At 49.1% G+C, this 23,897-nt stretch overlaps 1 protein-coding gene across 3 annotated transcripts in view; it reads right to left on the reverse strand.

The window, feature by feature from the left end:
• Positions 1 to 23,897, reverse strand: part of Abr (ABR activator of RhoGEF and GTPase) — a 195,890-nt gene that overhangs the window by 89,508 nt on the left and 82,485 nt on the right. For all 3 annotated transcript variants that reach the window (XM_032912343.1, XM_032912346.1, XM_032912344.1), the window contains one exon: positions 743 to 927. In XM_032912343.1, coding sequence (XP_032768234.1) covers positions 743 to 927 — 185 coding nt within the window. The remainder of the gene's footprint in view (positions 1 to 742; positions 928 to 23,897) is intronic.

Raw genomic sequence — 23,897 nt, forward strand, 5'->3', positions numbered from 1 at the left:
TGAGTTTCCCTCCACCAAAACAAATGGCTATGGTTCTTCTCCCCAACTCCAGAAAAGAGCCCCAAGGAATCTCTGCCTGGCTTGCTTGCGTATTTCAGATGCGTGCACTCATGAGCTGGGCCCAGTGCTGATCCCTGTCACTAGGAACAGCACTAATCCTAAGTACTACAATTCTCCACACACCCCTGTCTCCCTGCCCTATCAACGCATAGTTAATATTTCTTACAAAAGGCTTCTGAGAGGACAGCTCCTGCCTCTCTTGGCAGCCAGGAAGTTAGGCACCCAGGCCGATTCCTTTCCTGTGGAACAGAACGGAGCTGGAGACGCTCATCCTGGGGAACACTACAGAAACATAATGTTTTATTCCACAGGGAGCTTGAGAGCAGTACTGGCTCTGTGGGGGCACTTGTCCCACAGGCCATCTATATCCAGCCAGATAGAGAAGCCTGGTCCTTTCAGAGCCCCCTCTGCAAACCATTGAGAGACCAAGGTGACTGAGAGGGAGCGAGAGCATCCAGGAAGCAGAGGAACAAACAGCCGACAGAGCGGGGAACAGGTGAGGGACACAGCGCAGCAGGTAATGGAAGAGGACCTAGATGACAGGCATCAGAAGTCCAGACCCAAGTCCAGACCCACCCTCCCCCAGCCTCACTGCCAACACTGTCCTAAGCAGACCCTGGCCCACTTCTTGTACATATCTTTCTACCTCCCCTCCCCAGGAGAAAAAAACAGGAGTACCTACCCCAGGTGCCAACCCCTCAGGTGGGGTGGGTGAGATGCTCTCCCCACCGCCCTGGCTGCGGGCGCTGAGCTGGGGCGACATGGTGGGTGACTCGTCGATGTATGGCATGGTCTCCGAGCCCTCGGGGGGCCCCTTCTGCTCCTCATGCCCCTCTGCGTCGTAGTCCTCTGCACCGTAGCTGAAGTCTGAGACAAGGAACAAGAAAGGCCACTGAGAGTCTTCCACCAGGGCTGCCAGGGACTGGTAGCGCAGTGGGCGCCGGCGGCGGCCCCCGGCTGCCATGGTCCCTGCTGCACCATGCACCCTGGGCCAGGGCAGGGGCTGTACAGCCAGGCCTGGGGAGGGGGGTGGGAGCTCCAGCAGGCACAGGCTCTGCTGAGTCCGTCAGAGGCTGCTGGCAGTCGGGGAGGAGCGGTTCTGCTGTCTCCACCCGCCTAATAGCATGTCAGCTGCGTAAGGGGAGCTGTGTTTCCTTTGCCTCCTGCCTAATTCCACGTCTAAAAATTAACAGTGGGAGCGGGAGGCAGGACGATTCCAACTCTTCTCTCTGAGTCACCATTTGGCTTTTTATAGGGAATAAGGAGGTGGGGGCGGGCCAAGCGATGTCACTTCCTCGGTCCCTCCTCCTTGGGTACCATTGTACACTGAGCTCGATCCGTGGGGGGTGAACAGGGCAGGTTTGGGGTAGGGAGCGCCCAGAAAGTGGACCCTAGGAGGCCCTCAGTCCTTTGAATGCAGCCCTGCCTGCAGGACGGAGCCCATGGCAGGCAGGCGTGGGAGAGAGGGTTGTGCCCAGGCCTGGCAGGGACTTGGTGAGCAGCATGCTCCTCAAAAGCCAGCATTTATGTCTGTAATTCCAACACAGCTTCCTTCAGGGCAGGCAGGAGGGAAGGGGACAGGAAGTAAGGCTGTATTAACCCCTCGGTGTTCCTAGCACCACACAAGGGCCAGCGCCCACACAGACACCCTCCTGGGGGCAGTAGGGTAGGCCACCATGGAACAGGGTGGTACCTCTAGGCTTTGCCCAGAGAGCAGCCTTACTAAGACCCGGGGCATCATTCTTAGCTAGCAACTGGCCAGAGAGCTGGGTGCTACTGTCTCCAACATTTTGGCCCACTATCAGTCTGTCTCAGAGTATAGGTTGCTGCAAGCGAGGTGGAAGAGTCTCCTCGTCCTGAACCCTGGTCTGGGAGGGAGTCATCAGCGAGAAGAAGTCGTGGGTACAGCCTCTGAAAGACCAGAAGGAACACGCACCATGTCTCACAGAGGAATGCCAAGAAGGAACCTTGGAACCACGGGTGGCAGTCAGTGTCCTGCTGCACATGGGACTTGCTGAAAACACAGGAATTTGCCGTATGGTTCCTGAACCTTGGAAGGGGCCTAGTTTTGGGATGGTGGCCAGTATGTCAGAAGAGCCTGGCTGAATCTGTCCCATTATCTACTCAGACATCACCCCCTCCAGGATGTTCCCCCGGAACCCAGTTTACAGTACCAGCAGCACAGGGCCTCCCTGATGTACAGCAGGCTCTTAGAAAGCTGGAGTGGCAGACTGAATGAGTGGAGAGATGCACCATCCACCTCAGACCGGAGGTCCAAGCCAGGCAGGCCCCAGTGAGTCAAGCTCTCTGTGGAGTCCCTGGCTCCTCCTTCTCTGTCACAACACACCGGCCCATAGGCAGCCAGAAGCCTGAGAATGGTGTCACCAGGTCACTGGGGCGCCAGGCCATGGCTACACTCAGTCCAATCTGGCTGTTGGCAGTTGATAGCTTCCCCTGGGTTCTCTGCACCTGCTTCTGCTGACTTCCTCTCCCAGGGCTCAGCTGATGTCCATTAAGCCATCTGGGGACACAGGCTATATCTCCTCAGGAAGGGCACATACATAAAGATCCACAGACCTCTTTACTCTTCCAGGGGCTCTGGGTCTCCCTGGTCATGCTGAAGCTAAAGGTGTTGGTAATGAACTATGGTAGAACTTGCTTTAGCCAACAGCTAGACTGACCTGTATCGTGCCATTACAGAAATGAATGTATTACCCAAAGGCATGGTTCACAGAAAGACCAGAAGGGAAGATGGCCTAGCTCGCCTCTAATGCAATTCCTTGCATCTTCCACAGGAAAGGAAGGTCTCTGCCAACCTTTCCCCTGGTGTGCACTCCATCTAAGCACCTCTCCAAGGCAGTTCTCACAGATGAGGTCCCTGAGCCTCAGACTTCTGCCTGAGATGGTGGAAAGGCTCTAACCTGGGTCTGCCTAAGTCTTTAAGGACTGTCCTGTCCCTTCTGAATCTCACTCTAAAGAAATCCCAGCACCTACCTTTGGCCCTCATGGGACATGTTAGCCAATGAGGGGAGCACAGGATACAGACATGAGGACTGGCATAGTGCCCTCTGCAAGTATGGCTAGGTAGTTTCTTTCTTGTTCCTGCCTTTCATAAAATCCTGGGAGTCTGGAACACTTCCATTAGGAGAAGAGATACAGAAAAAGAAGGAGAAAGCAACCCTCTAGGAAAGGCTGGAAAGAAGGAACCCCACTGGGCAGACAGGCTTTGGTCCATCAAGGACTCAGGTGGGAACACTAAGTGGATAGTGGATGTGACCTGGCCACAAAAGAAAGGGAGAAATGAAGTTGCTAACAGCCAGCTCCACTGCCCCCCTCGGTAGCAGAAATCCCACTGCATTTGCAGTGGCACTAGTGACAAATGCACTAGTGAAGAGACTGCATTTCTTAGTAGCGAGTGATTAAGCCCTTACTAATGAGCAAGTGGAATAGCTGGGTATGGTTACCTGGACCTGTAACCCCAGCACATGGGAGGCCAGGGCAGAGGATCATTACAAGTTGAAGGCCAGCCTGCAGTACATAGACCCTGCCTGTCTTAAGGTGTTAGGTGGACATGTATAGAGACTTTGAAGATGGCTGCTAAAAGTACAGTCTTTCCACCCCCGGTTGCTTTTGGTCACGGAGGCTGGAGAGATGGCTCAGTTGGGAAAGTGTCTGCTACACAAGCATGAAGGCACAAGTCCAGATTTCCATCACACGTAAAATGCCTGGGACGGGAGCGCATACCTGTGAGGTCATCACTGGTAGGTAGGGAGTTCATGGAGACAAGAGGATCCCTGAAGCTCACTGACCGGTAAATCTAACCAAATTGATGGGTTTCAGGTTCAGAAATACCCTGTCTTAGAAAATTAAACGTGGGGCTGGAGAGATGGCTCAGTGGAAGAGTATACACTGCTCTTCCAGTAGGAGGACCCAAGTTCAGTTCCTAGAACCTGTGTCAGGGAGCTCACAACCAACTCTAGGGGATCTGATGCTATTTCCTGGCATATACACGCACTCTGGGTGTGTGGGGAGGGGGGATGCACAAATTTTTAAAATTGAAAAGTGAAGAGCAACAAACAAAAAGTTCAATCTGGACTTCTGGCCAACACACACAGGCATGTGTGCACGTGCATAGGCACACACACTTGCAAACACACGTACACACACACGCTAACAAGCATACAACATGCCATGCACATATAATTTAGTAATAATAGGGGGCTGGAGAAATGGCTGGGGGACAGAGAAGTTCATGCTATCTGAACCACTACCACTTTCACTCTTTTGTCTCCTGGGTGAAATCTTTCGACACCCATCTCTCAAAAACTGCGTTCTTAAGACAGACTGCCATGGAGAGATGGCTCAGTGGTTAAGAGCACTGACTGCTCTTCCAGAGGTCCTGAGTTCAAATCCCAGCAACCACATGGTGGCTCACAACCATCTGTAATGAGATCTGATTCTGGTGTGTTGAAGAAGTGTTTATATATAATAAATAAATAAATCTTTAAAAAAAAAAAAAAAAGACAGACTGCCATCAGGCAACGCTAAGGAACTATACAACAGATTCTTGAAGCTACTACACTAACTAAAAGGAGCTAGAGGTGCGTGTAGGGCCTGCATGCTTCTGCTTGGAGAATGTTCTAGGACAGACAACCCTCACCCGTGTTTGGAAACACTATCACAACACTGGCCTCTGGGAATGGGGTGTGGACACACAAGGGAACTTCCTGGGTCAGTGGAATCACTTCTTATCCTAGCAGGGATCTGACATATACGGATGCACTCACTAGAACTTACCAAACCTTAGTACGGCTAAGCTTTATGCAGTTCACCAAATTGTTAATGATATGCCAGCCTGAAGGAGAATCGTCTGTGATTCTGAAATACGTGCGATAGAAGAGGGAGTGGAGTGGGGAGATGCATAGATGTGAAGGGAGCAGCCGGGGGGAGTGGTGAGTACAGACTCTAGCAGACTCTAGCAGACTGCTCAGTGTGCGAGACCCTCACATTTTTTCCATGTCTGATATTCCTCATAATAAAATCATAGGAGTGGGGTCAGTGTTGTCTGGGATTTGCTTCCTTTGTTTGTTTATTGCGCTCCACAGAGAGGTCTGGGCAGCATTTCTGTCTCTGATTATTTCCTGGACACACACACATCTTTCAATCCCCATTCTTGACCTGTGGTTAGTTCAGATGACAGGAGACTTCCAAGTCTTTCCAGACTCCTCCTGCCCACTCTCAATGAAATCTCCTCAAATCCCCACCTTGCCAGTTTTCTCCCCAGAGCAGCCAAGCTACAACCCAATTATGCCTGGCCCCCGTCTAAGACTCCATACTTCCCCGCTAACTTCAATGGTACAACCAGCCTAAATCTATCAGCTGAAGAATCTCTGTAGTCCAAATCTGCCTCCACTTTATGGTTGTCTCTTAATGCCCTGCACAGTCAGATCATCTCCAGGTTCCTTCGGTTGTCTGAAGAGATAGCCAAAGAGTCTACTCCTAAACCCTTTTTATTTGGAGAAAAAAGAAAAAAGATACTTGAAGAGGACATCGAGTTGAGGATCTCAAAATAAGAGCATCTTGGATGAAAACCCATAGGTGCTCAATCTCCTTAGGAACCAGAAGGGAAGATGCAGCGAAGGCCCTGTGAACGTGAGCAACCGGCTCAAACAAGATTGGACCCTGAAGTCTTGAAGGAAGCGCTTCCCAACACCGAGGCCTATAATTTTCCAGAGTGTGAGATAACTTTCTGTGGCTTTAAGCCACCAACTTCTGTGATAATGTATATGGCAAGGAAGGCCCCCTTCACACACCACTGCACCTGCTGCTCTGGTGCCTGAAGCCCTGCGCTCAGCCCTTTGCCCATCAGTGGGACCCTCTTTAGCCCTCAAAGGCAGCTAGCTGTACCCTCTCCTATGTGTTCCTCACATGATACCAGGATGAAGCACCTTTGCAAGCAGGTGAGGAAAAGATAATTATGCCATATTCTAACGAGCAAGGAAAAGAAGAAGAAAGCCTAAAATAGAGCGGCAAATGGTCAGAGATACTCTCTTTAAAGGTTAACCTCACTACAATCAAAGAAAATACAAACTACTTCTCCTTTCCCCTTAGTGTAATTTTCCTATCAAATTAACGAGAACATAAAAGTAATGGTAGGCTTCTCTCTGGGATGTGCAAGGCCCTGAGGGTGAAGGCCAGCACCACGAAATGACAGTGTTAATTAATAAAGCCCAAAGCTTTACAGAGAACTTTTTCGGAGCTCCTGGAACAAGTACTTCACTACCACGACTCTGCTCAGTTTATCTGGTAAACGGTACAAGAAAGTTTAGCAGCTTGAAGCCAGCATAATTCAAAACTGTGCCCTGAGATAATAATATACAATTAGCTATGAATACTCGTGGAAACAGACTTGTATGGGGCTAGGGAGTTGGCTCAGTGGTTAAGAGTTCTGACTGCTTTTCCAGAGGGCCCGGGTTTGACTCCTGGCAGCCATATGGTGGCTTACAACCATACCAGTCCCAGAGATCTGACCCCTTCTTCCGGCCTCTGTAGGGACCAGGCATCCACATGGTGCACAGACACATATGCAGGCAAAACATCCATACAAGGTCAAGTATGGTGGCACACGCCTTTAATCTCTGCATTTGGGAGACGGAGGCAGGTGGACATCTGTAAGTTCCAGGTTAGCCTGGTCTACATAGTGAGTTCTAGAACAGCCAGAGCAAATAGTGAGACCTGGTCTGAAAAAAAACATAAACAACATAAAACAAACAAACAAACAAACCAAAATCAACCAAAAAATACACCCATACAAGTAAATAAAAAATTGTTTAAAACAGACTTTCAAGGCTATTTATGGTTGCAAAAATATATTTAAAACAATCTGAATGATTAAGCATAGAGAACTGAATGAGTCAATTAGGATATATCTTCAAGACAGACTAATATACAATCAGCCAACGTTATGTGGGCGACATACACCATCACGTAAGTGAAAGAGGAGATTAATAACAGTAGCATAGCATTATGTCTGAAAGAAAAAACAAACAGGGAGATCTGGACGCACACAGAAGCTAGGAGACAGCACACAGCATGATTACAGAAACTGGGTGCCATAGAATCAAGGTCAGCCTGGGCTACACAGTAAAACCCTGTACCCCACCCACCCACCCTCAAGGAACAAAACAAAAGCAAACAAACATTACTGAGCATGATAGTTTGGAAACCTGAGAGGAATTAACTGTGGTAGCAAACCCCGCTTGTTTTCTATCTAGTATTATCTCTTCTTCCCTGCTTGCATCTGTTTGGTTTTATCTGAAGCTGAAACAAACCTTGGCCTCAGAAAGATGCCTACTTTCCCTGCCTCTCCCGTAAGAAGTGACCGCTAAATACCATTCTGGCCATCGAGAAGGCCTTCCGTTTGACTTGATTACTTGCCTTGAACTTGGCTGTGATGACAGGAGCTACAACAGCCATGCTGCTGCTGCTGCGAGGAAAAACTGAAAAGGCAGCAAAGATAACGGTGTGAGCTGTGAGCTATGGAGCCAACTTCCCGAGAGGTAGGAAATGAGAGCCCTAGCAGATCAGGTTTCTGCCACGGGTAACGCACACATTTCTAAGTGACACCCTTACATCCCAGTAAAGGAAGACAAGTCTAGCATGTAATAAAACTTCCCAGGCACGGTGAAACAGGGAAGAGGGGTGAGGGGACCAGACATGCCAGGGATCACCACTTTCTAAGCGCATGGGATGGAGAAGACAGACTCCATCCGCTGTCTTTCAGTTTTCAGCCTCTCTGTCACTTCTGAGCAGATGCTTGGCTGAGTGGACGATGGACAGGGAGAGCGAGCTCCAGGCCTGGGAGGTCTGGACTGGATGATATGTGTGAAGCACTTAGCACATAGTAAGCGCCCAATAAATCTTAGCTGCTATTGTTGATATTATTAATTAACTCTTGAACGATGTGTGGGTGCTTGCCAGGTGGGTGGGGGCCGTGAGCAGAGTTCTAGGCAAGGAGGAGGCTTGGCAATGGGACAAGTATGAAACAGCAGGGCCCCTTACGGGTCTATAAATAGCCACCATGGCTAGAACACTGAGTGAGCAAGGAGGTGAGGGGAACAGCATGACAGAAGGGGCACAGACTAGATCCTGAGTCAGGCTGGAGGTGGGTCGGGACTTGGAGCTCTGCTGAGTCAGCCCGCTAGCCCAGAGACCCCAGCCATGGTGTCACAGAGCATAGCTGCCTCTCAGCAGCTCCTCCTGACACACGCTTCTGGGTGTCGCACGCAGGCATAATCCTGTGTCCCAGAGAAGACTTTACCCGTGAATGTGGAGTACCAGGTGATGAAGTCAATATACTGAGATCAGCCAGAGGACAGGCCCTCAAACACAAATGCAAGCGATGAAGAGAACTGGCCAGCAAAAGGTAAGTTCAAACCAGCGTGGCTCACCAGCCCTCACTCCTACCTCCACAAGTGCCCAAATGGCAGGAGATCAGTGCTTACAATCTTGTCTTGAAGCTGGCCTGAACCAAAGACCAACGGGCACGGCTAGACAGACACAATGAGTGCCCCAAGCTCCAAGCAGATGCTGATAAAAGTGATGGGGCCCTCTCTCTCTTCTGCAGATCCTAAAGAACCTGCAGGTACAGGATATAACTACAAGTGTAGAGTGTCCTGACACCCCAGCACGGGTGACATCAAAACTAACCATAAGTAAGTTATTTTCTACCTGGAAACCAATGGGGGTATGGTGGGGGCAGGGAAGAAGCATGGAGGATGGCACAGACCTAACCATCAATCCGACGAAAGCAACATCAAGTCTTCAGAGAGCCGTCCTGCTGGCCCTAGGAGCTCCTGTGACCAGCACTTATACACCGTGTTGCACTGTGACGCACTGGAGGGGCGACTTCATTTCATCCACAAAGGTTCGTCTTACAGATACTATGTGGATCAAAAACAGCCAGATATGAAAGCACGCAGCATTGGACTTGTCACATATGACTTAAGAACAAATGAAACCCAGGGCTGGACACAGGCAGTGAGTGTGCTGACTGGGACAGGCCTGAGCGAACTTTCAAGGGTGATAGGAACACTCCCTATCTTGATCCACATGTTGGAATAAAGAGACGTGGAATGTTCACTCAGTTGGATACCCAAGGTTGGTACACTTTAAAAAGTGGTTCTGGGGCTGGAGAGATAACTCAGTGGTTAAGAGCACTGACTGTTCTTCTAAAGGTCCTGAGTTCAATTCCCAACAACCACACGATAGCTGAGAACCGTCTGTAGTAGGATCCAATTCCTTCTTCTGGTATGTCTGAAGACAGCTATAGTGAACTCATATATGTAAAGTGAAATAAATAAATCTTAAAAAGAAAAGCCAGCCCCAATTAAATGTTGTCCTTTATAAGACTTGCCTTGGTCATGGTGTCTGTTCACAGAAGTAAAACCCTAAGACAGAAGTGAAAGGTCATAAGATCTCTTTAAGTTCAAGGTCAGCCTGGTCTACGGAGTGAGCTCCAGGATAGCTAGGGCTATAGAGATAAACCATGTCTCAAAAAAACAAAATAATAATAATAATAATAATAATAATAGTAGTAGTAGTAGTAGTAGTAGTAATAGATTATTATATGTAATTATATATAGTATATAACACATATACATAAGTATATGTAATATATACTTTTATGATATATTATATGTAATATATAGTAATAATAATTATTAAGGAAAAGTTTTAGGAATTTAGGAACTACATAAATTGTACCTTTTCCATTTACAATTGAGGTAATAACAGCACAGGGAGTTTATGGTTGTCCAAGGTAGATTAAACATGGCAATTTAATGCTGAGACCAATGCTGTTCCACCATGTGATTTGGACATACAATGACACGAAAAGTCGTGCAGGAGACAGCTCTTGAGGATGGCTAAGAATAAAGAAAGACCCTGTGGTGAGAAGGCATGGCGGAAGAAGAGCCCCCATGCTGAAGCACTGGTAAGTGGACTGAACTAAAGCTGAGGTCCAGGATCAGGCTGTGGAGAGACCTGCACATTGTACTACAGACAGTTCTAGTCAGTACCAGGGAACCACTAAAGCCAAAGGGCCAAAGTGGCTTCAGGAACAGTAAGCCAGTCACATCAGAGGGGCTAGTCTGGGTGGAACAAGGTCCTTCGTAGATGCCAGGGCTGCCAGTTAACACGGGAAAACAGACCGGGATGTGGAAGGTATTATACAAAGTGCAGCCAGGAAGGGGATCCTCTAGCTTGGATGACTAAAGGTACCACAGACAGAAGTGGGGACAGGTTCCTGGGTACAGGCCCTGGGATCGGGTGTAGCAGGTATTGACTGAGAGCAAGCAAGGTCCTACCCATAGAGCTCCAATCTATAATTGTTCTGGAGAGGCAAAGCCAGACCCTGGATCACAGAACCAACCAGAAGATGCTCAGCTGCTATCCCACGCATGCCACGAGAGCCAGATCATATGCTCTGGAATGACAGTAGCAGGATGGGACATCAGACATGGACCTGACATAAGACAGAATCCTAGTCTCTTATTGTATTACACGGAACAACTGTAACTGCTAGGCTGTCAGAGACCAGATGGAAACTAGGCTGAAACCACAATGTTCCACAGCCCAGGGTCAGTCCTCACCTCTGACCCATGCTCTGGGGAGGAACAAGTTAGAGCCCAAGAAGAAACAGGCACGAACTCCCACCGACCATCCAGAGGAAAGGAACTTGGATCAAAGCACTGTTGCCCCTAACTCGTGGCAGCACTGGGGGTGGTGAACACTCCTCCTTCCATTTGGCTTCCAGGAATTGTTCTATGGGTGGTAACTCCTTCCTTACCCAATACTGTATCTCAGCACCAGGGCACAGTGCTCCTGCCTCCTTAGCCCAGGACTTGGAACTTAGACTTCTCCCAATTTGTCTCCTCCTCATCCAGTCTCCTACTCTGAAATATCTTCTACATACTGACGAATCTCGGCCCACGTCTCCCTCCTTTACATAGACATACCTGTCTGCTCAAGTTCAATGTCTAAGAGGCATCCCAATGTAAAAATGTCTAACCAAAGTGCCACACGGCTGCCATACCACATCTTCACCCACTCGCCTAGAGGTATCACTCTCCTGTCAGTCATCCCAGCTCTCTTACACCCACACCCACTCCAGAAATTACCGTTGGCTCCACCTGTGGAACAGTCACCTCTCTGCATTACTACCTAGTCTGAGTGAAACATATTCTCAGAGAAACGCCCTCTGGATGGGTCTCCCTGCTCCTGCCCTTCCCCCCACAGTGTACCCCACGCTTTTCTTTTTGTTTACTTCGAGGATTAACCAAGGGCCTCATGCATGCTAGCTATCTGTTTACCTAGCCTAGCCCCACCGGGTCCCTGCAATGTATTCTTGTTGTGTTTTTTGCTTTGTTTTGTGACAGGGTCTCACACTACATCCCAGACTGGCCTAGAATCTCAGCAAGCCACCACCTCAGCCTCCTGAGTGCTAGAATTACAGTTGTGAGCCACCATGTCCTGCATGTCACCAATTTTCCAAAGTGAACCCCTGGTGACATCAAATCTTTGAGGGGCAGCTCCACCAGGTATGCAGTTTAAAATCGCAAGCAGTAACCACCCCCATAGGCCTGATGCCTCTTACTCTAGCTTCTAATGCTTCATGTATTCTGAGGTTCTTACTATCCCTTGTCTCCTCTTGATGAGGAGGTAAATTCCAGAAGGATATGCACTCTTATACATCTTATTCCCCAGTGTTTACAATACTATCACAGCACATGCTGAGTCCATGAATGAATGAATGAATGAATGAATGGTCAAAAAAGGGTGAGAATCCTCATATAATCCCAGCATGGAAAGAGATTTCTAGTCTATTCATATGTGGGAGACAATGTCAGGACCCAGGATGTGTAGAGAACAGGTGCCAGCAGCCTACAGGTCAGAAAAAGAGGGTAGACAGATGATGGGTGAGGCTAGACTCCATCACTCTAGATGAAGGAGGAGGGAGTCAGTAGAGCAAAGAAGGTACCCAAGTCCAAGAAGGGGTTGGTAAGGACTAAAATGGATGATGAATGGCTGTCATGGAAGCCATATGAAGTTGAAATCTGGAGAGTAAGAGCTGTATAGGTACAGAAGAGAATCAAGATGGATGTGTGCCCTGGTTTGGGAACAGGGGGAACACCAGGGATTCTGGAACAACATGTTTGGAGGGGGAAGTAAAAGCCAAATTCATCAGCAAGGAGAACGAGGAGAGACAGTGAAGGAGTGTGACTCTTCCACAAAAAAGGCCAGGAGAGATTCTGAGCTGAGGGTGGGTGAACTAAATAAAGCAGAGCCAAAAGGCTACACTGAGGCCCACACCAAGGGAGCAGGGCCCAGAGAACAGACTCGTTCTCTGCCAGGTGCTAGACCATTCCTCCTGCTGAGTGAGGCAGCCATTTCCCAGTCCTGAAACCGGACAGCACAACAGGGGTCTAGGACGTCAGAACCAGAGGTTACATCTGGGCCAGTCACCATTCTGAGACCAGGATGCCAGAGGTGGCAGGGATGCAGAGGACTGTCGGGAAGGAGTTACCCAGCAGCCCACAATCCCCTGCACCACACTGCTCCACATGGACAGTGTCTTCTGGATGTCTGCCCAGTCCTCCGAACGCAGGGCTTGCTTCTGAGTCCCAGTGAGGAGTGGGCTTCTGTCAACAGCCTCCCGGGGGCAAGCACAGCCCATGGGTGTCCAGAGCTCATTCCTACCATCTGCTCTGAGACTGACAGTCTTTATAGGAGCCTCGAGTCACAAGCAAGCACAATCTCCATAGCCTCCTGTCCCCCTCTGCTATTGGCTTGTCCTTGGCTCCCTCAGCCTTACGGAAAGCCAGTTCCCAATGCACACAGATAATGTAGTGTCTTCTTGCCCATGCCAAAGCTGGGCTGCCACAAAGCTGGGAGCCTGGCTTTAAACACCAGATGCAGATTACCAGCTGGTTGGCTTTTGGTTCCTTTGAGTCACAGCCTGAGTTTGAGTTTTTCTCTGTAAGATAAGGACGGTGCCCACACAACAGTGTCTGTCAGAACGACATTAAAGAACTTAGTAGAGCAGAAGCTGAGGTAGCACAGGAGAGTAGAGGGCAGACACTTGCAGAGCCCAGAGGGCCCATGCTGATCGACATGATACTACTCAGAGCCCTTGGTTATAGCCTAACATCAAGATGAGGGGTTCTCGTGGCACAAGTCATGTCCTCTCAGTACCTGCTGCTCACAAACAGAGAGAGGGGGCCGGCTGGAACAACGTGGTAATCAAGGGCACCTGCTACAGAATCGGATACCAGTTCTAGCCTCAATATTCCTACTTACCAGCCAGGGGACCTTTGACAAGCTACTTAACCATGCAGAGCCTCAGTTTCCCCATCTGTAAAACAGGTAGTTAACAATATCTATACTTCATGAGCTTCGGTTTTTCTCTTCCTTCTCCTCTCGAGACAGGGTCTCATGTAATCTCCTTCTATGTAGCTGAGAATGACTTTAAGCCCCTCTGGTCCTCTGCCTTCACTTTCTGAGGTCTGGAATTACAGGTATGCACTGCCTCAATCTACGTACACGGTGGTGGGGGCTGAGCCCAGGGGATGCACTCTACCAACTGAGGATTTATTGTATATGTATGTATATTTTGCCTACATGTATAGATGTGTACCGTGTATATGCCTGGTACCAGTGGAGGTAAGGAGAGGTTATCAGATCCACCTAAAACTGGAATTACAGATGCCTGTGAGCCATCACGTGGGTGCTAGGAATTGAATCCAGGTTCTCTGAAAGAACAATGGTGCTCTTAACCACTGAGCCACCTCTCCCCAACCCCTAAGGTTTTTAAAAGCACTTTCACCAAGCATTCTCTCTCTCTCTTTCACCTCTCTCTCTCTCTCTCTCTCTCTCTCTCTCTCTCTCTCTCTCTCACACACACACACACACACACACACACACACACACACACACACACAGATCCTTTTTTCTTTTGAGAAAGTCTCATGTAATTCAGGCCGGCCTCAAACAACTATATAACCAAGACTGGCTTTGAACTCCTGATCCTTCTGCCTCCATCCCTGGTACCAAATGCCCTCAAGGACCTCCTGGGTCTTAAACTACAAAATCAGGTGAGAAAGCCAGGTTTAGTCCCTGACAGGCTTCAAATCGGCAGTTAAAGAGTCTAAGCCTAAACCTATGTTTCCAAGAACTGGGTGATTCCTGGCAAGTCCAGGCCTCAGCAGCTGCCCCATCACCCAGGTCCCTTTAGTCAGCATACAGCAATTATCTGGGACATAGAATGGTTCCCACCTTCATCCAATCACTAAATGAACACAGGGACATCTAGTCACCTGGCCAATGACACGTGGCTCACTGTGTGGTGTGTGGCTAATGTCACCAGAGTTCTCCAACCTGGCTCCACCCCCACTGCTGGGAACAGACTCAAGGCCCTCTGTGGGAGTGCAGCAGGACCTCTTGGTTGCCATGGGGATGGTGATCTGATCATCCACCTCCAGGATTCCTCTAGGAAGGGAGGCAGAGACCGTGGCCGACTGGAGAAGGCCAGGGCTCCCAAGTCAGAGACTAAAGAAATCTCAGGTCTTGACATGAGGACGGAGGTGTGCCAACTGGCTCAGGGGAGAAAAAGGAACATCTTCACCAGTCTCCAGGCTCTGAGGATGGACAGAATCACTGACTGGAATCCACACCACTTCCAGTGCACGCAGCAAGCCTACAGCCAGGAGTTCAATGCATCCTTGCAAGTTAGACAGGCCACAGAGCACTACTTCTCCTGCATTATCTACCCCTTTGAACATAAATGGGGCATAAACGGAGGCTCAAAGAAATTGCAGGTGTCAGCCAAGGCCATCGGGTAATAAAACAACTGAGCCCAACTTAAAGCCTGCTCTTTGAACCAAGTCTGATTTCTTTTTATGCTCTGATATAATTTCCTCCTTAGGCAAACTAAAATTCCTAAATTCTCTGAAATGTGCCCGTGTCTGTAGGCGTGCACACACAGGCAGGTACCCAAGCATGTGTACCTCTATTCTCTCCTCTATCTTATTCCCTTGAGACAGGGTCTCTCACTGAACCTGGAGCTAACCATTTTTCTGTTAGACTGGCCACCATGCTCTTGAGATTCTCCTGTCTCTAATCACCACCCCACCCCACCCCCACCACTACCGTGCTAGGGTTACAGGAGGGGTGGAGGGATCAAACTCAGGGCCTTATGCATATGCAGCAAGCACTCGTACCACACTGAGCCATCTCAGTTCCTGTATCTCTTTTGTAGAGGCAGGGTTTCATTATATAGCTCAAACTGCACTTGGTTTTATGGTCGTCCTGCTTCTGCCTGCTGAGTGCTGAGATTATAGGCAAGCAACATCCCACCTAACAAAAAACAAAAACAAAAAACAAAAAAAAACAACATCAAACAAACGAAAAAACCCCACCCCACTTACTCTGCAGGAAAGGAAGTTACATGTGCACTGAACATATAAGACAGACACTACTAAACGAATGCATGTCCTTCCTTCCATAATGGAGAAGCTTACTGTATGTGTGAATAATCTGGCCAGTCAACAAACACCTCCTAAGATATCACGTGCTAAATGCAGGGGCAGGAGCTGACCCCCAGCTCCATTACTGGAGCCTATCACTTGGTTATTGAGACTGAGGCCAAGCCAGGATTTTGGAAGATGAGGTTCTAGCTCAATGTTTTCTGCAAGCTGTTCGTTCTCTTGGCACCTCCTCTTCTTCATCTGTAACTGGGGTGTTTATTATATCCTGGAGAACAATGAGAGACACTCGATAAGGAGGACATTTCACAGACAATAAATCATTTCATCAATGAGACCAAAGTAGCAACGACAGTAAAGGGTCTGTACAGTGAACTGCTGTGTCTGCTTCCACTGGCACGTTCTGACTGGCATGTTCTGGTTTGTCCACTAGGTGGCAGGAGACTAGAGGGCAAAGACAGCTTTGGTGGGTGAGCCCTGTTACTTTAGCACTGAGGACAGGATCCAACACAGCACTTGTGCAGGAAAGTCACTGGCTGGCTGACACCAGTCCCTAAAAAGCTTTCTAAGCTCTCCTCAGAACGACCGATTTGATTGTTTAAGGGGTAGGGGCCAGGAGGCTGTTCTGATCAATCTTCAGGAATTCTAACCCTTGTCAGCGCTAACCGTCTCGGGGGTTGATAACAAGCAAGGAACCTGGACTGGTTTCATTTAAGGCCCCTTTCTGTCTTTCCCTGTCCCCAGTAGGAAATGTTCAGCCACAAAGCCACAAAAGGGGGAGCAGCCAGAGGCTTGACAGGGATGACTGCCATGATCCTTCAAATCCAAAGGCCCTTAACACCTGCCTGCAACGATCTCCTCAGAGCCCTCTCCCATAAAGTGTAAGTCCTTAGGTTGTTCATGAAAAATGAAACGACTCTCAATCTGGTGCTGAGAAGCAGTAAGGCGCAGCTCAGAGAAAAGTAACACGAGGCGTAGAGGAGTTGGTGAGAGTTCAAGAACAATGCTGTGGGCCGGCAGCCACCCAGGACCAGAATCCCCAAAGGTAAATGGTTCCACACTTCCATACTTCCCTACAGAAGTGGACAAAGGCACTCCCAACTTGTACACTCCTGCACACCTCACACCACCCCGGACCTTCCACTCAGTGTGGACGGAAGACCTCACTGTATCTATGGCATTCCAGCTGCTGGCTGTCTACCCAGAGCCCCCAGGCCTTAGGACCACCACAGAAGCTGAGGCTGTAGCTCAGTGCAGAGCACACGCTTAGCTTACACACACACCTGAATTCAGTTACCAGCACCTCAAACACCTTTTTTCTACCGAGTAGAACTAAAAGAGGCCCCTCGAATTTCACCCAATGCCACAGCAGTAATTTTACCGCTTTGAAGAGATAAGAGAACTCACTTGAATTTATACCAGCATCACTTTCTGGGGCCACAGAGGCAAAGCCAGGCAAGGTCTGAGCCCAGGAAAAGCCAAGCCCATCTCCTTATGCACAGGTGGACACACATGTGTTCCCCAACTCTTTCCTGTAGCCCTGCTCACCTCTAACATCTATTACTCTGGTCAGCTCCAGCACAAGTGAGCACTTGCCAGAAAACATAGCCACCATCTTGAGGCAGGTGGCCTTGGTCAGGGCTGTGGCTTCCCCAACAGTGTAATGGAATGATAATGTCATTGTGAGTATTCCATGAGACAATGACAGTAAGAAAGCTCACCCAGTGACACACACTCACATGCCAGGACCACCCTGGCCACAAAGCAAGATTGACGGCCTTCTGACTAGCACTCAACCATATCCCATTCTCCTCTCCTTCTGGGTCTACCAAGGACCACTCTATCCAGCTGTTTTGCAGTTGGACAAGGCCTTGTGAGTAGTACTGGCCACCAAAGTTTAAGTGGACATTAGACTGAGGCAGAGAGAAACCATGAGGCTGTGAGCCTTGGAGGCCATGGCTCCAGACAGCAAAGTCTCCATCCGGCAAAGTTCCCAGCTAACCACATGGTGCAGAGGACCCTGCTTACCTGCAAAGGACCTGTAAACAAGAGGCAGCCTTGCCTGTGTTAAGTCAGAGCTTCAAGGGTTAGCTTGGTCCTATAACATAACCAAGGACACTAACTAATCCAGCTCTTGTATGTGATCACCTATCTGGTCAACCCCAGGCTCACAGGTGTCACGCCCATGCTCCCCTTTTTCCTAAGCCAGCCCCCGGTAAACTACAGACATCCTCCTGCTGAGAAAATGAGGAACTCAACACTTTGTTCTGGGAATCTGGAATGTCCTTCAGAAAGTGCTGGTTCCAGGAGCCCTCAAATCTTGAGTTTGCTTTGTTTGCTTTGTTGAGATGGGGTTTATATAGATCAGGCTATCCAGAAGCTAGGTAGCCCTGGCTGGCCTTGAACTCTCTGATCCTCATGCCCCAGCCTGCCTGGGATGGGATTTAAGCACACACTGCCACGCCAGGCTTATGTTAGCTTAGTAGAAGCTGATGCCACAGACCCAGGCTCTCCACACGCATGGCACTCACGCTCTTTCCCATCTCCTGAAGGCCGGGTCCACAGAGCAGCCCAGACTGAGATCCAAGGACAGTCTACCGACATATGAAGGGCGCCCAAAAGTAGGCTCACAAGACCCAAAAGGTGGGAGCAACACAAAGTCCCCAGGAGTGAAAGGATAAACAAACGCGGTACCTATAAGCAATGGAGTATCTTCCACATCAAGATGCAAAGAAATTCAGGCCCATGGTATCGTCCTAATGAACGCTGGGGATAGTACGTTATGTGAAATAAGCTGGTCACAAGAATAAATAAAATACAATAAATAAAGGTGGCATCCCATGGTGCAAATGCAAAGTAAAAACAGGAGTTGCTGGTGCTAGGAGAAGGGAGTGGATGTTGCTGATTAATGGGACAATTTCACTCTGCAGAATGAGAAGAGCCTCGATGGTCATACACGGTGGTCATAAAATCATGTGAGTGTACTTAAGCCCACTGAACTGTGCACTTAAAATGATGGCACATTTAAAAGGCATATACATGTATATCATACTACCCAAAAAGTAAAATCTCTTTTTTTTCTTCAAAGACAGGGTCTTACTATGTAACTGGCAGGCTTGGAACTCACAAAGTCCTCCTGTCTCTCAAAAATGATGGGATTAAAGGTGTGTACTACCATGCCTGAATAAAATATATCTATTTACAAAAGAAGATGGAGAGGGATCAATACCAGGGGCAAGAACCCTTACAAGGAGCTAGAGAGATGGCTTGGTGGTTAAAAACATTTGCTACCATATATATATACATACATATATATATTATATATATGTACTTAAATATTAAATAAATAAATCTTTAAAAAAAAAAAAAGAAAGAACATTTGCTACTCATGCAGAGGACCCAAGTTCGATTCCAATACCCACAGGGATGCCTTCTTTTGGCCTTTACAGGCACTGCATGCACATGTTGTGTTCCACATGCAGAAAAAAATAGCATTAACATAAGAATAAAAAAACCTTAAATTAAAAAAAAAAAAAGCACCAGGGCAAGAATACGGACTCTGGCGTCCCTCTCGAGTGGCAAAGGCAGGTTTCATTAGCTGAGTGCATCGTGCTTTGTGATCAACATCCTGGCACAAGACATCCTGGCTCTGCTCTAAGCAGGGCTGCCAGGCATTTGTGGGCTCTAATTCCAGTGTTCCCTCTCTCTTCAGGCAGCACCTAGGCTCCCACTGCAGAGCTCAGTCCAACTCCACATCAGGTTGATGGCAGTGGGCAGTGTCTCCGGGGGGATGCTGAGCGGTCTAGGGGCCATGGCAAGGAAGAGGACTTCCCCATGACATCACTTGCCCTGGCACTGAGTCTCACCTCTCATAGCACCTAGGTCCCCACTCAGCCTGGAGAGCCTCATCTTTTCAACTGGCAGTAAGACATGCCGGCCTCACCACCAGAGGACAGTAGCCTCCATCAGGAACCAAGCACAAGACCAGACACGATGAGGACTCAAATGCCTCTGCTTGGCTGCCACAGCAAGGGTAGCTGCAGACAACAGGCCAGATACAAGAGGCCAAGAGACAAGGGACACCAGGCCTCCTAGGCCTTGCTCTAGGTCAGCCAGCTCTGTTCCATAGAGAGCTAGAACTGTCCCTTCCCTGCCTGGCCATGAAGATAATGACAGACCCTGTTGGCACGAAAACTTCAGCCTGCCTAATAATGAAAATGTATTTCACACATGGGGGTAGATGGGCAGGTAAATGACACATCCCAGCCTCTCAGAAAGAAATGAATGTGGGAGGAGGCCCACAGTGCCCAGGTATTTCTCCAGGAGCCGCAAGAGGACACGGTGGTGCACAGACTTCCAGGCTACCTGAATTCACCACTAACTGTAACTCTGGGTAAACGGCTTAACTTCTCTGTGTTTATAAAATGCGATAACAGCAGCACTCACACTCTCAGAGTTTCTGTGGCCGCTGAATGGGTTAGCTTAGGTAAAGCCTGGCATGTAACAAGTGACAGGGCTGGCTATTATCTTCACTGAAGTTACTGTTGTTGTTCTTGTTTCTTACTGTCTTGGCCTTGGGAAAGAGCCCAAGAAGGCCAGCTGCACGCTGTGTGGGTAGTGAGCATACTGCCAAGTGTAACAGAGGCACAACAGGACAGACCTCACACATGGTAGCTGTACTCCCCAATCTGACAGCCTGCTCCCTCTGCGGCTGCCACTCACTCCCAGCCCCAGATCTGGACTCCTTCCTCAGAGCCCAGGGCCCTTCCACAGAGTTGGGCAAGCTGTCTAGGCATGCATTCCATGCAAAACCCACCCCCACCAGGAAACAACCACTCAAGGAGGGAGAAGGGGAGGGGTGGGAAGTGCACGGACAGTGGCTTCCCTAACCCCACACTCCCACAAAAGCACAAAGGATGGCCACCAACACACATGGCTCACAGCACCCTCCCCAGCCGTTTCTCCAGCACTGGTAGGTTAACATGCATTTGTGTGCTCACTCCTTCCTCTGCCTCTCCTGGGTTGGGAGAGGTCATATGAGCTGACTCACAGTCATCCTTTTGGAAGGTAAGAGTCAGCGGAACATTTGGTAAGAACTCAAGCTCTGGAACCAGACTGCCTGGCTTGAATCCCAGCCTCCACCTCCTATCAGCTGTGTGACCTTGGCAAATCACTGTAACCTCTCTGTGCCTCTATTTTGCCTTCAAAATGGGATAATAATAGCAGCCAAATGCAAAGGGTTTCTGCGAGGAGGGATGAGTCAGTACACTCTGAGTGAATTTCAGCTGTGACTGAAAGCTCAGTTAGGTAGATTCGATTTCTGAGCTCTCAACAGGCTCAGGCCCTTCAGATCTAGACATCTCATTCACCCCTAATCACTTCTGAGAGTTTATCGGACAACTGGTCCTTATCTGCAAAGGGTCCTGAAGGTTGGCCCAAGCATATGCTTTGCTAATGTTCCACCCTGACAGGGTGTCCTCTGCCTCCAGGCTGCACTGTGGCAGGCCCCAACATCGTCACTCCTGTCCACAGATCACAGCAGCCACAGTGTCTCATGCCCCACACAGACCTGGGGATATTTCCTGCAGAGACACTGTTGTGATTTTCTTCTCTGGACATTTAGAATGACTTGGAGAGGTCTCTGGTATCCAGAAAAGCACAAGACAGAGAACCAGAGCTGGGATGCGAATTGTGATGTAGCCCTCTGAGCAAGGTGCTAAGCTCTTACGCTTTGCTATGTAGGGGTAGCATTTCCTCACCAGAGCAGAGCGTAGGCTGTCAGAAAGATAAGGCGGCTCGCCTGTGATGCTGATACCTTACAGGTGCTCAGTGTGATAGAACAGAATTTTGTCTCCTTTCCCACTGATGAGAGACAGATCTGACTGCTTGCCCAAGTCTGTTATATTCAGCCAGATGATGTGTTCTGTTAGGGAGAGGGAGGGAAAGCCTACACAAGGCAGCCCAAGGAGGTTTATCATCTTGGATATGGAGCTCTGGGAGATGAGAGGACACCCTGGCCTTTCTCTGTCTCCAAATTCTAACTCACTCAGTCAAATTCCAGTCTCACCCCAACCCCAAAACTAGAGTCATGAAGGGGCCACTTGTGTCCTTTGGTTAAATACACCCGATGCCCACCAGCTTTTGGCACAGTCCCATCCTGCCTGTTGGAAGCAGATGACACCTCCACGGAGTGGTGGGAATGTAGGCCCACCAGAACTGGGTGCCTGTCACACTGCAACGCCACAAGGTGAGGAAAAACACACCCTCCACTACCTCATCCTTCCCTCTGGTTTGAAGCCTGGTAGTCACCATAGCAACAGGCTCCCGCTCCAGCCTGCCAGGCCAGGCTGATGCAATTCTCAGGCAGTGAGCAACTCAGACTCACTCACACAGCTCTGTTCTCACAGGGAGTGGGGGGTGGGGGGCAGAACAAATGCAGAAGAGAGGTGTGCAGCCTACAGACACTCTGCTCCCACTCCCATCGGAGAGCTGGATCCAAGAGACAGAGACCATGAAGTGAGCAAGGGCTTCTCATCCCACACCCCTAACAACAGTGTCACTGCAGTGGTTGCCACCTGTGGAAGATCAGGAAAGTCACTCTACTCTCAGAAGACTCCTTTCTCACCTGTGACCCAGCACCCTGCAGCCCTCCCCTTCTCTGAACCCCACACCTTCTCTGGGCCCACAGGCAGCCCAGCTCTTCAGAAGTCAACAGATGCAGGGTTGGGGGGTGCAGCTCAGGAGTAGAGCATTTGTTAAGCATGCACACAGTCCTGTCTTCTGTCTCTAAGATAGCAAAAAACAAAATAAAACAAAACAAAAAAACCAAACAAACAAATCAGAAACAGACGCATAGCTTCTCACACTCTATATCAGGAACCCATAATCTCAGCACTCACTTGCAAGCTAACAGGTCCCCATGATGCCAAACCTTCAGCCCCATTCTGAGGGACTCCCAGCTTCTCTTGAGTCCCACCCAACCCATTAGCTCACCAATGCCACACCAACTTCAGGAAAGAAGCACTTGGAAACCTGAAGGGTCAACTCACCCAGTCCTCACCACCCCCAAAGGCCATGTTTGCAGGAGTGCTGGCAAGGCTAGAGTCCCCCCAGCCTCCAAGTGCCTACCCATGGATGCAGGGCTCGCCCTCCTGTGCAGGCCAATGTCAGTGCAAATGCCTGTAGTGCCAGGGATGCCTCCCTCCAGCTGGCTGGCTCTCTTCCCCACCCGGTCCTTGGAGCTCTCCTACCTGGGGCATTCAGGGCACCCACCCAATCAGTAGCTGGTATTCACACAAACAGGCCCTGCTCTGGGACCTGCACCCTGGCAGAGGCCTGCACTGGGGCGCCTCACTGCAACCTCCCTGGCCGCCCTGACAGAAGCGGGAAGTGATTAGCTCTGAGAGTGTCTTGGGAGAAGCATTCACCATGGGATGCCTGGTAACTCGTTCGTCCTGCGGGAGCTTCCAGGACTACAGAGAGGTGGAAAACTGCTGGCGGTGGCTTCCAATAAACATCATCAGGGCAGATCTGAAGAGTCCAGAATTAGTCCTGTATAGCTATGGTCAAGGAGGTTTTTTTCTTTAGCTTTTCAGTCTTTCTATAGCCTAACTGGCTTCAAATCCAACCTGCTCTGCCTTGGTCTCCCAAACAGAGCACTACAGGTAGCAAGTTGATTTTTTTTTTTGTTTTCTGGTGCTGAGATTAAACCCAGGACATTGTACATTTGAGGAAAGCACTGCCTCCCATCAATCGAATCTTGACAAGGGTGCCAAAGTTACTCTGCAGGGAAAGAGCAGACTTTTCAACAAATGGTACCAGCACAGCTAGATTACCAAATGTAAAACAGTGAAGCGGAACTCATTTAGAATCTTAACTTAGGGGCCATCAATCAACGTGGCTCAGGCAGAAAGAGAACTTGTCCTACAAGCCTGGTAACTAAAACAAGTTCAACCCCTGGGACGCATGTAAAGTTGGAAGGAGAGAACCCCAAAGTTGTCCTCTGACCTCCATACAAAGCATAGCATATGCATGCCGACACATGCACACACACAATAATAATAATAATAATTTTTAAAAGTAAACTCATGGCTAGAGATGTAGCTCATTGGTAAAGCAGACAAAAGCTTTTATTTTGACTATGCACAGTGGTACAGGCCATTAACCCCAGCTCTTGGGAGAGGTACAGGCAAACAGCCATCTGTGACTTTAAGGCTAGCCCAATCTATGCAGTGAGTTCCAGACCAGCCAGGGACACACAGTAAGACCCTGGAAAACAAAACTGCACAATTAACT

The sequence above is a fragment of the Rattus rattus genome, chromosome 9, assembly GCF_011064425.1.
Source record: "Rattus rattus isolate New Zealand chromosome 9, Rrattus_CSIRO_v1, whole genome shotgun sequence".
NCBI lineage: Eukaryota > Metazoa > Chordata > Mammalia > Rodentia > Muridae > Rattus > Rattus rattus.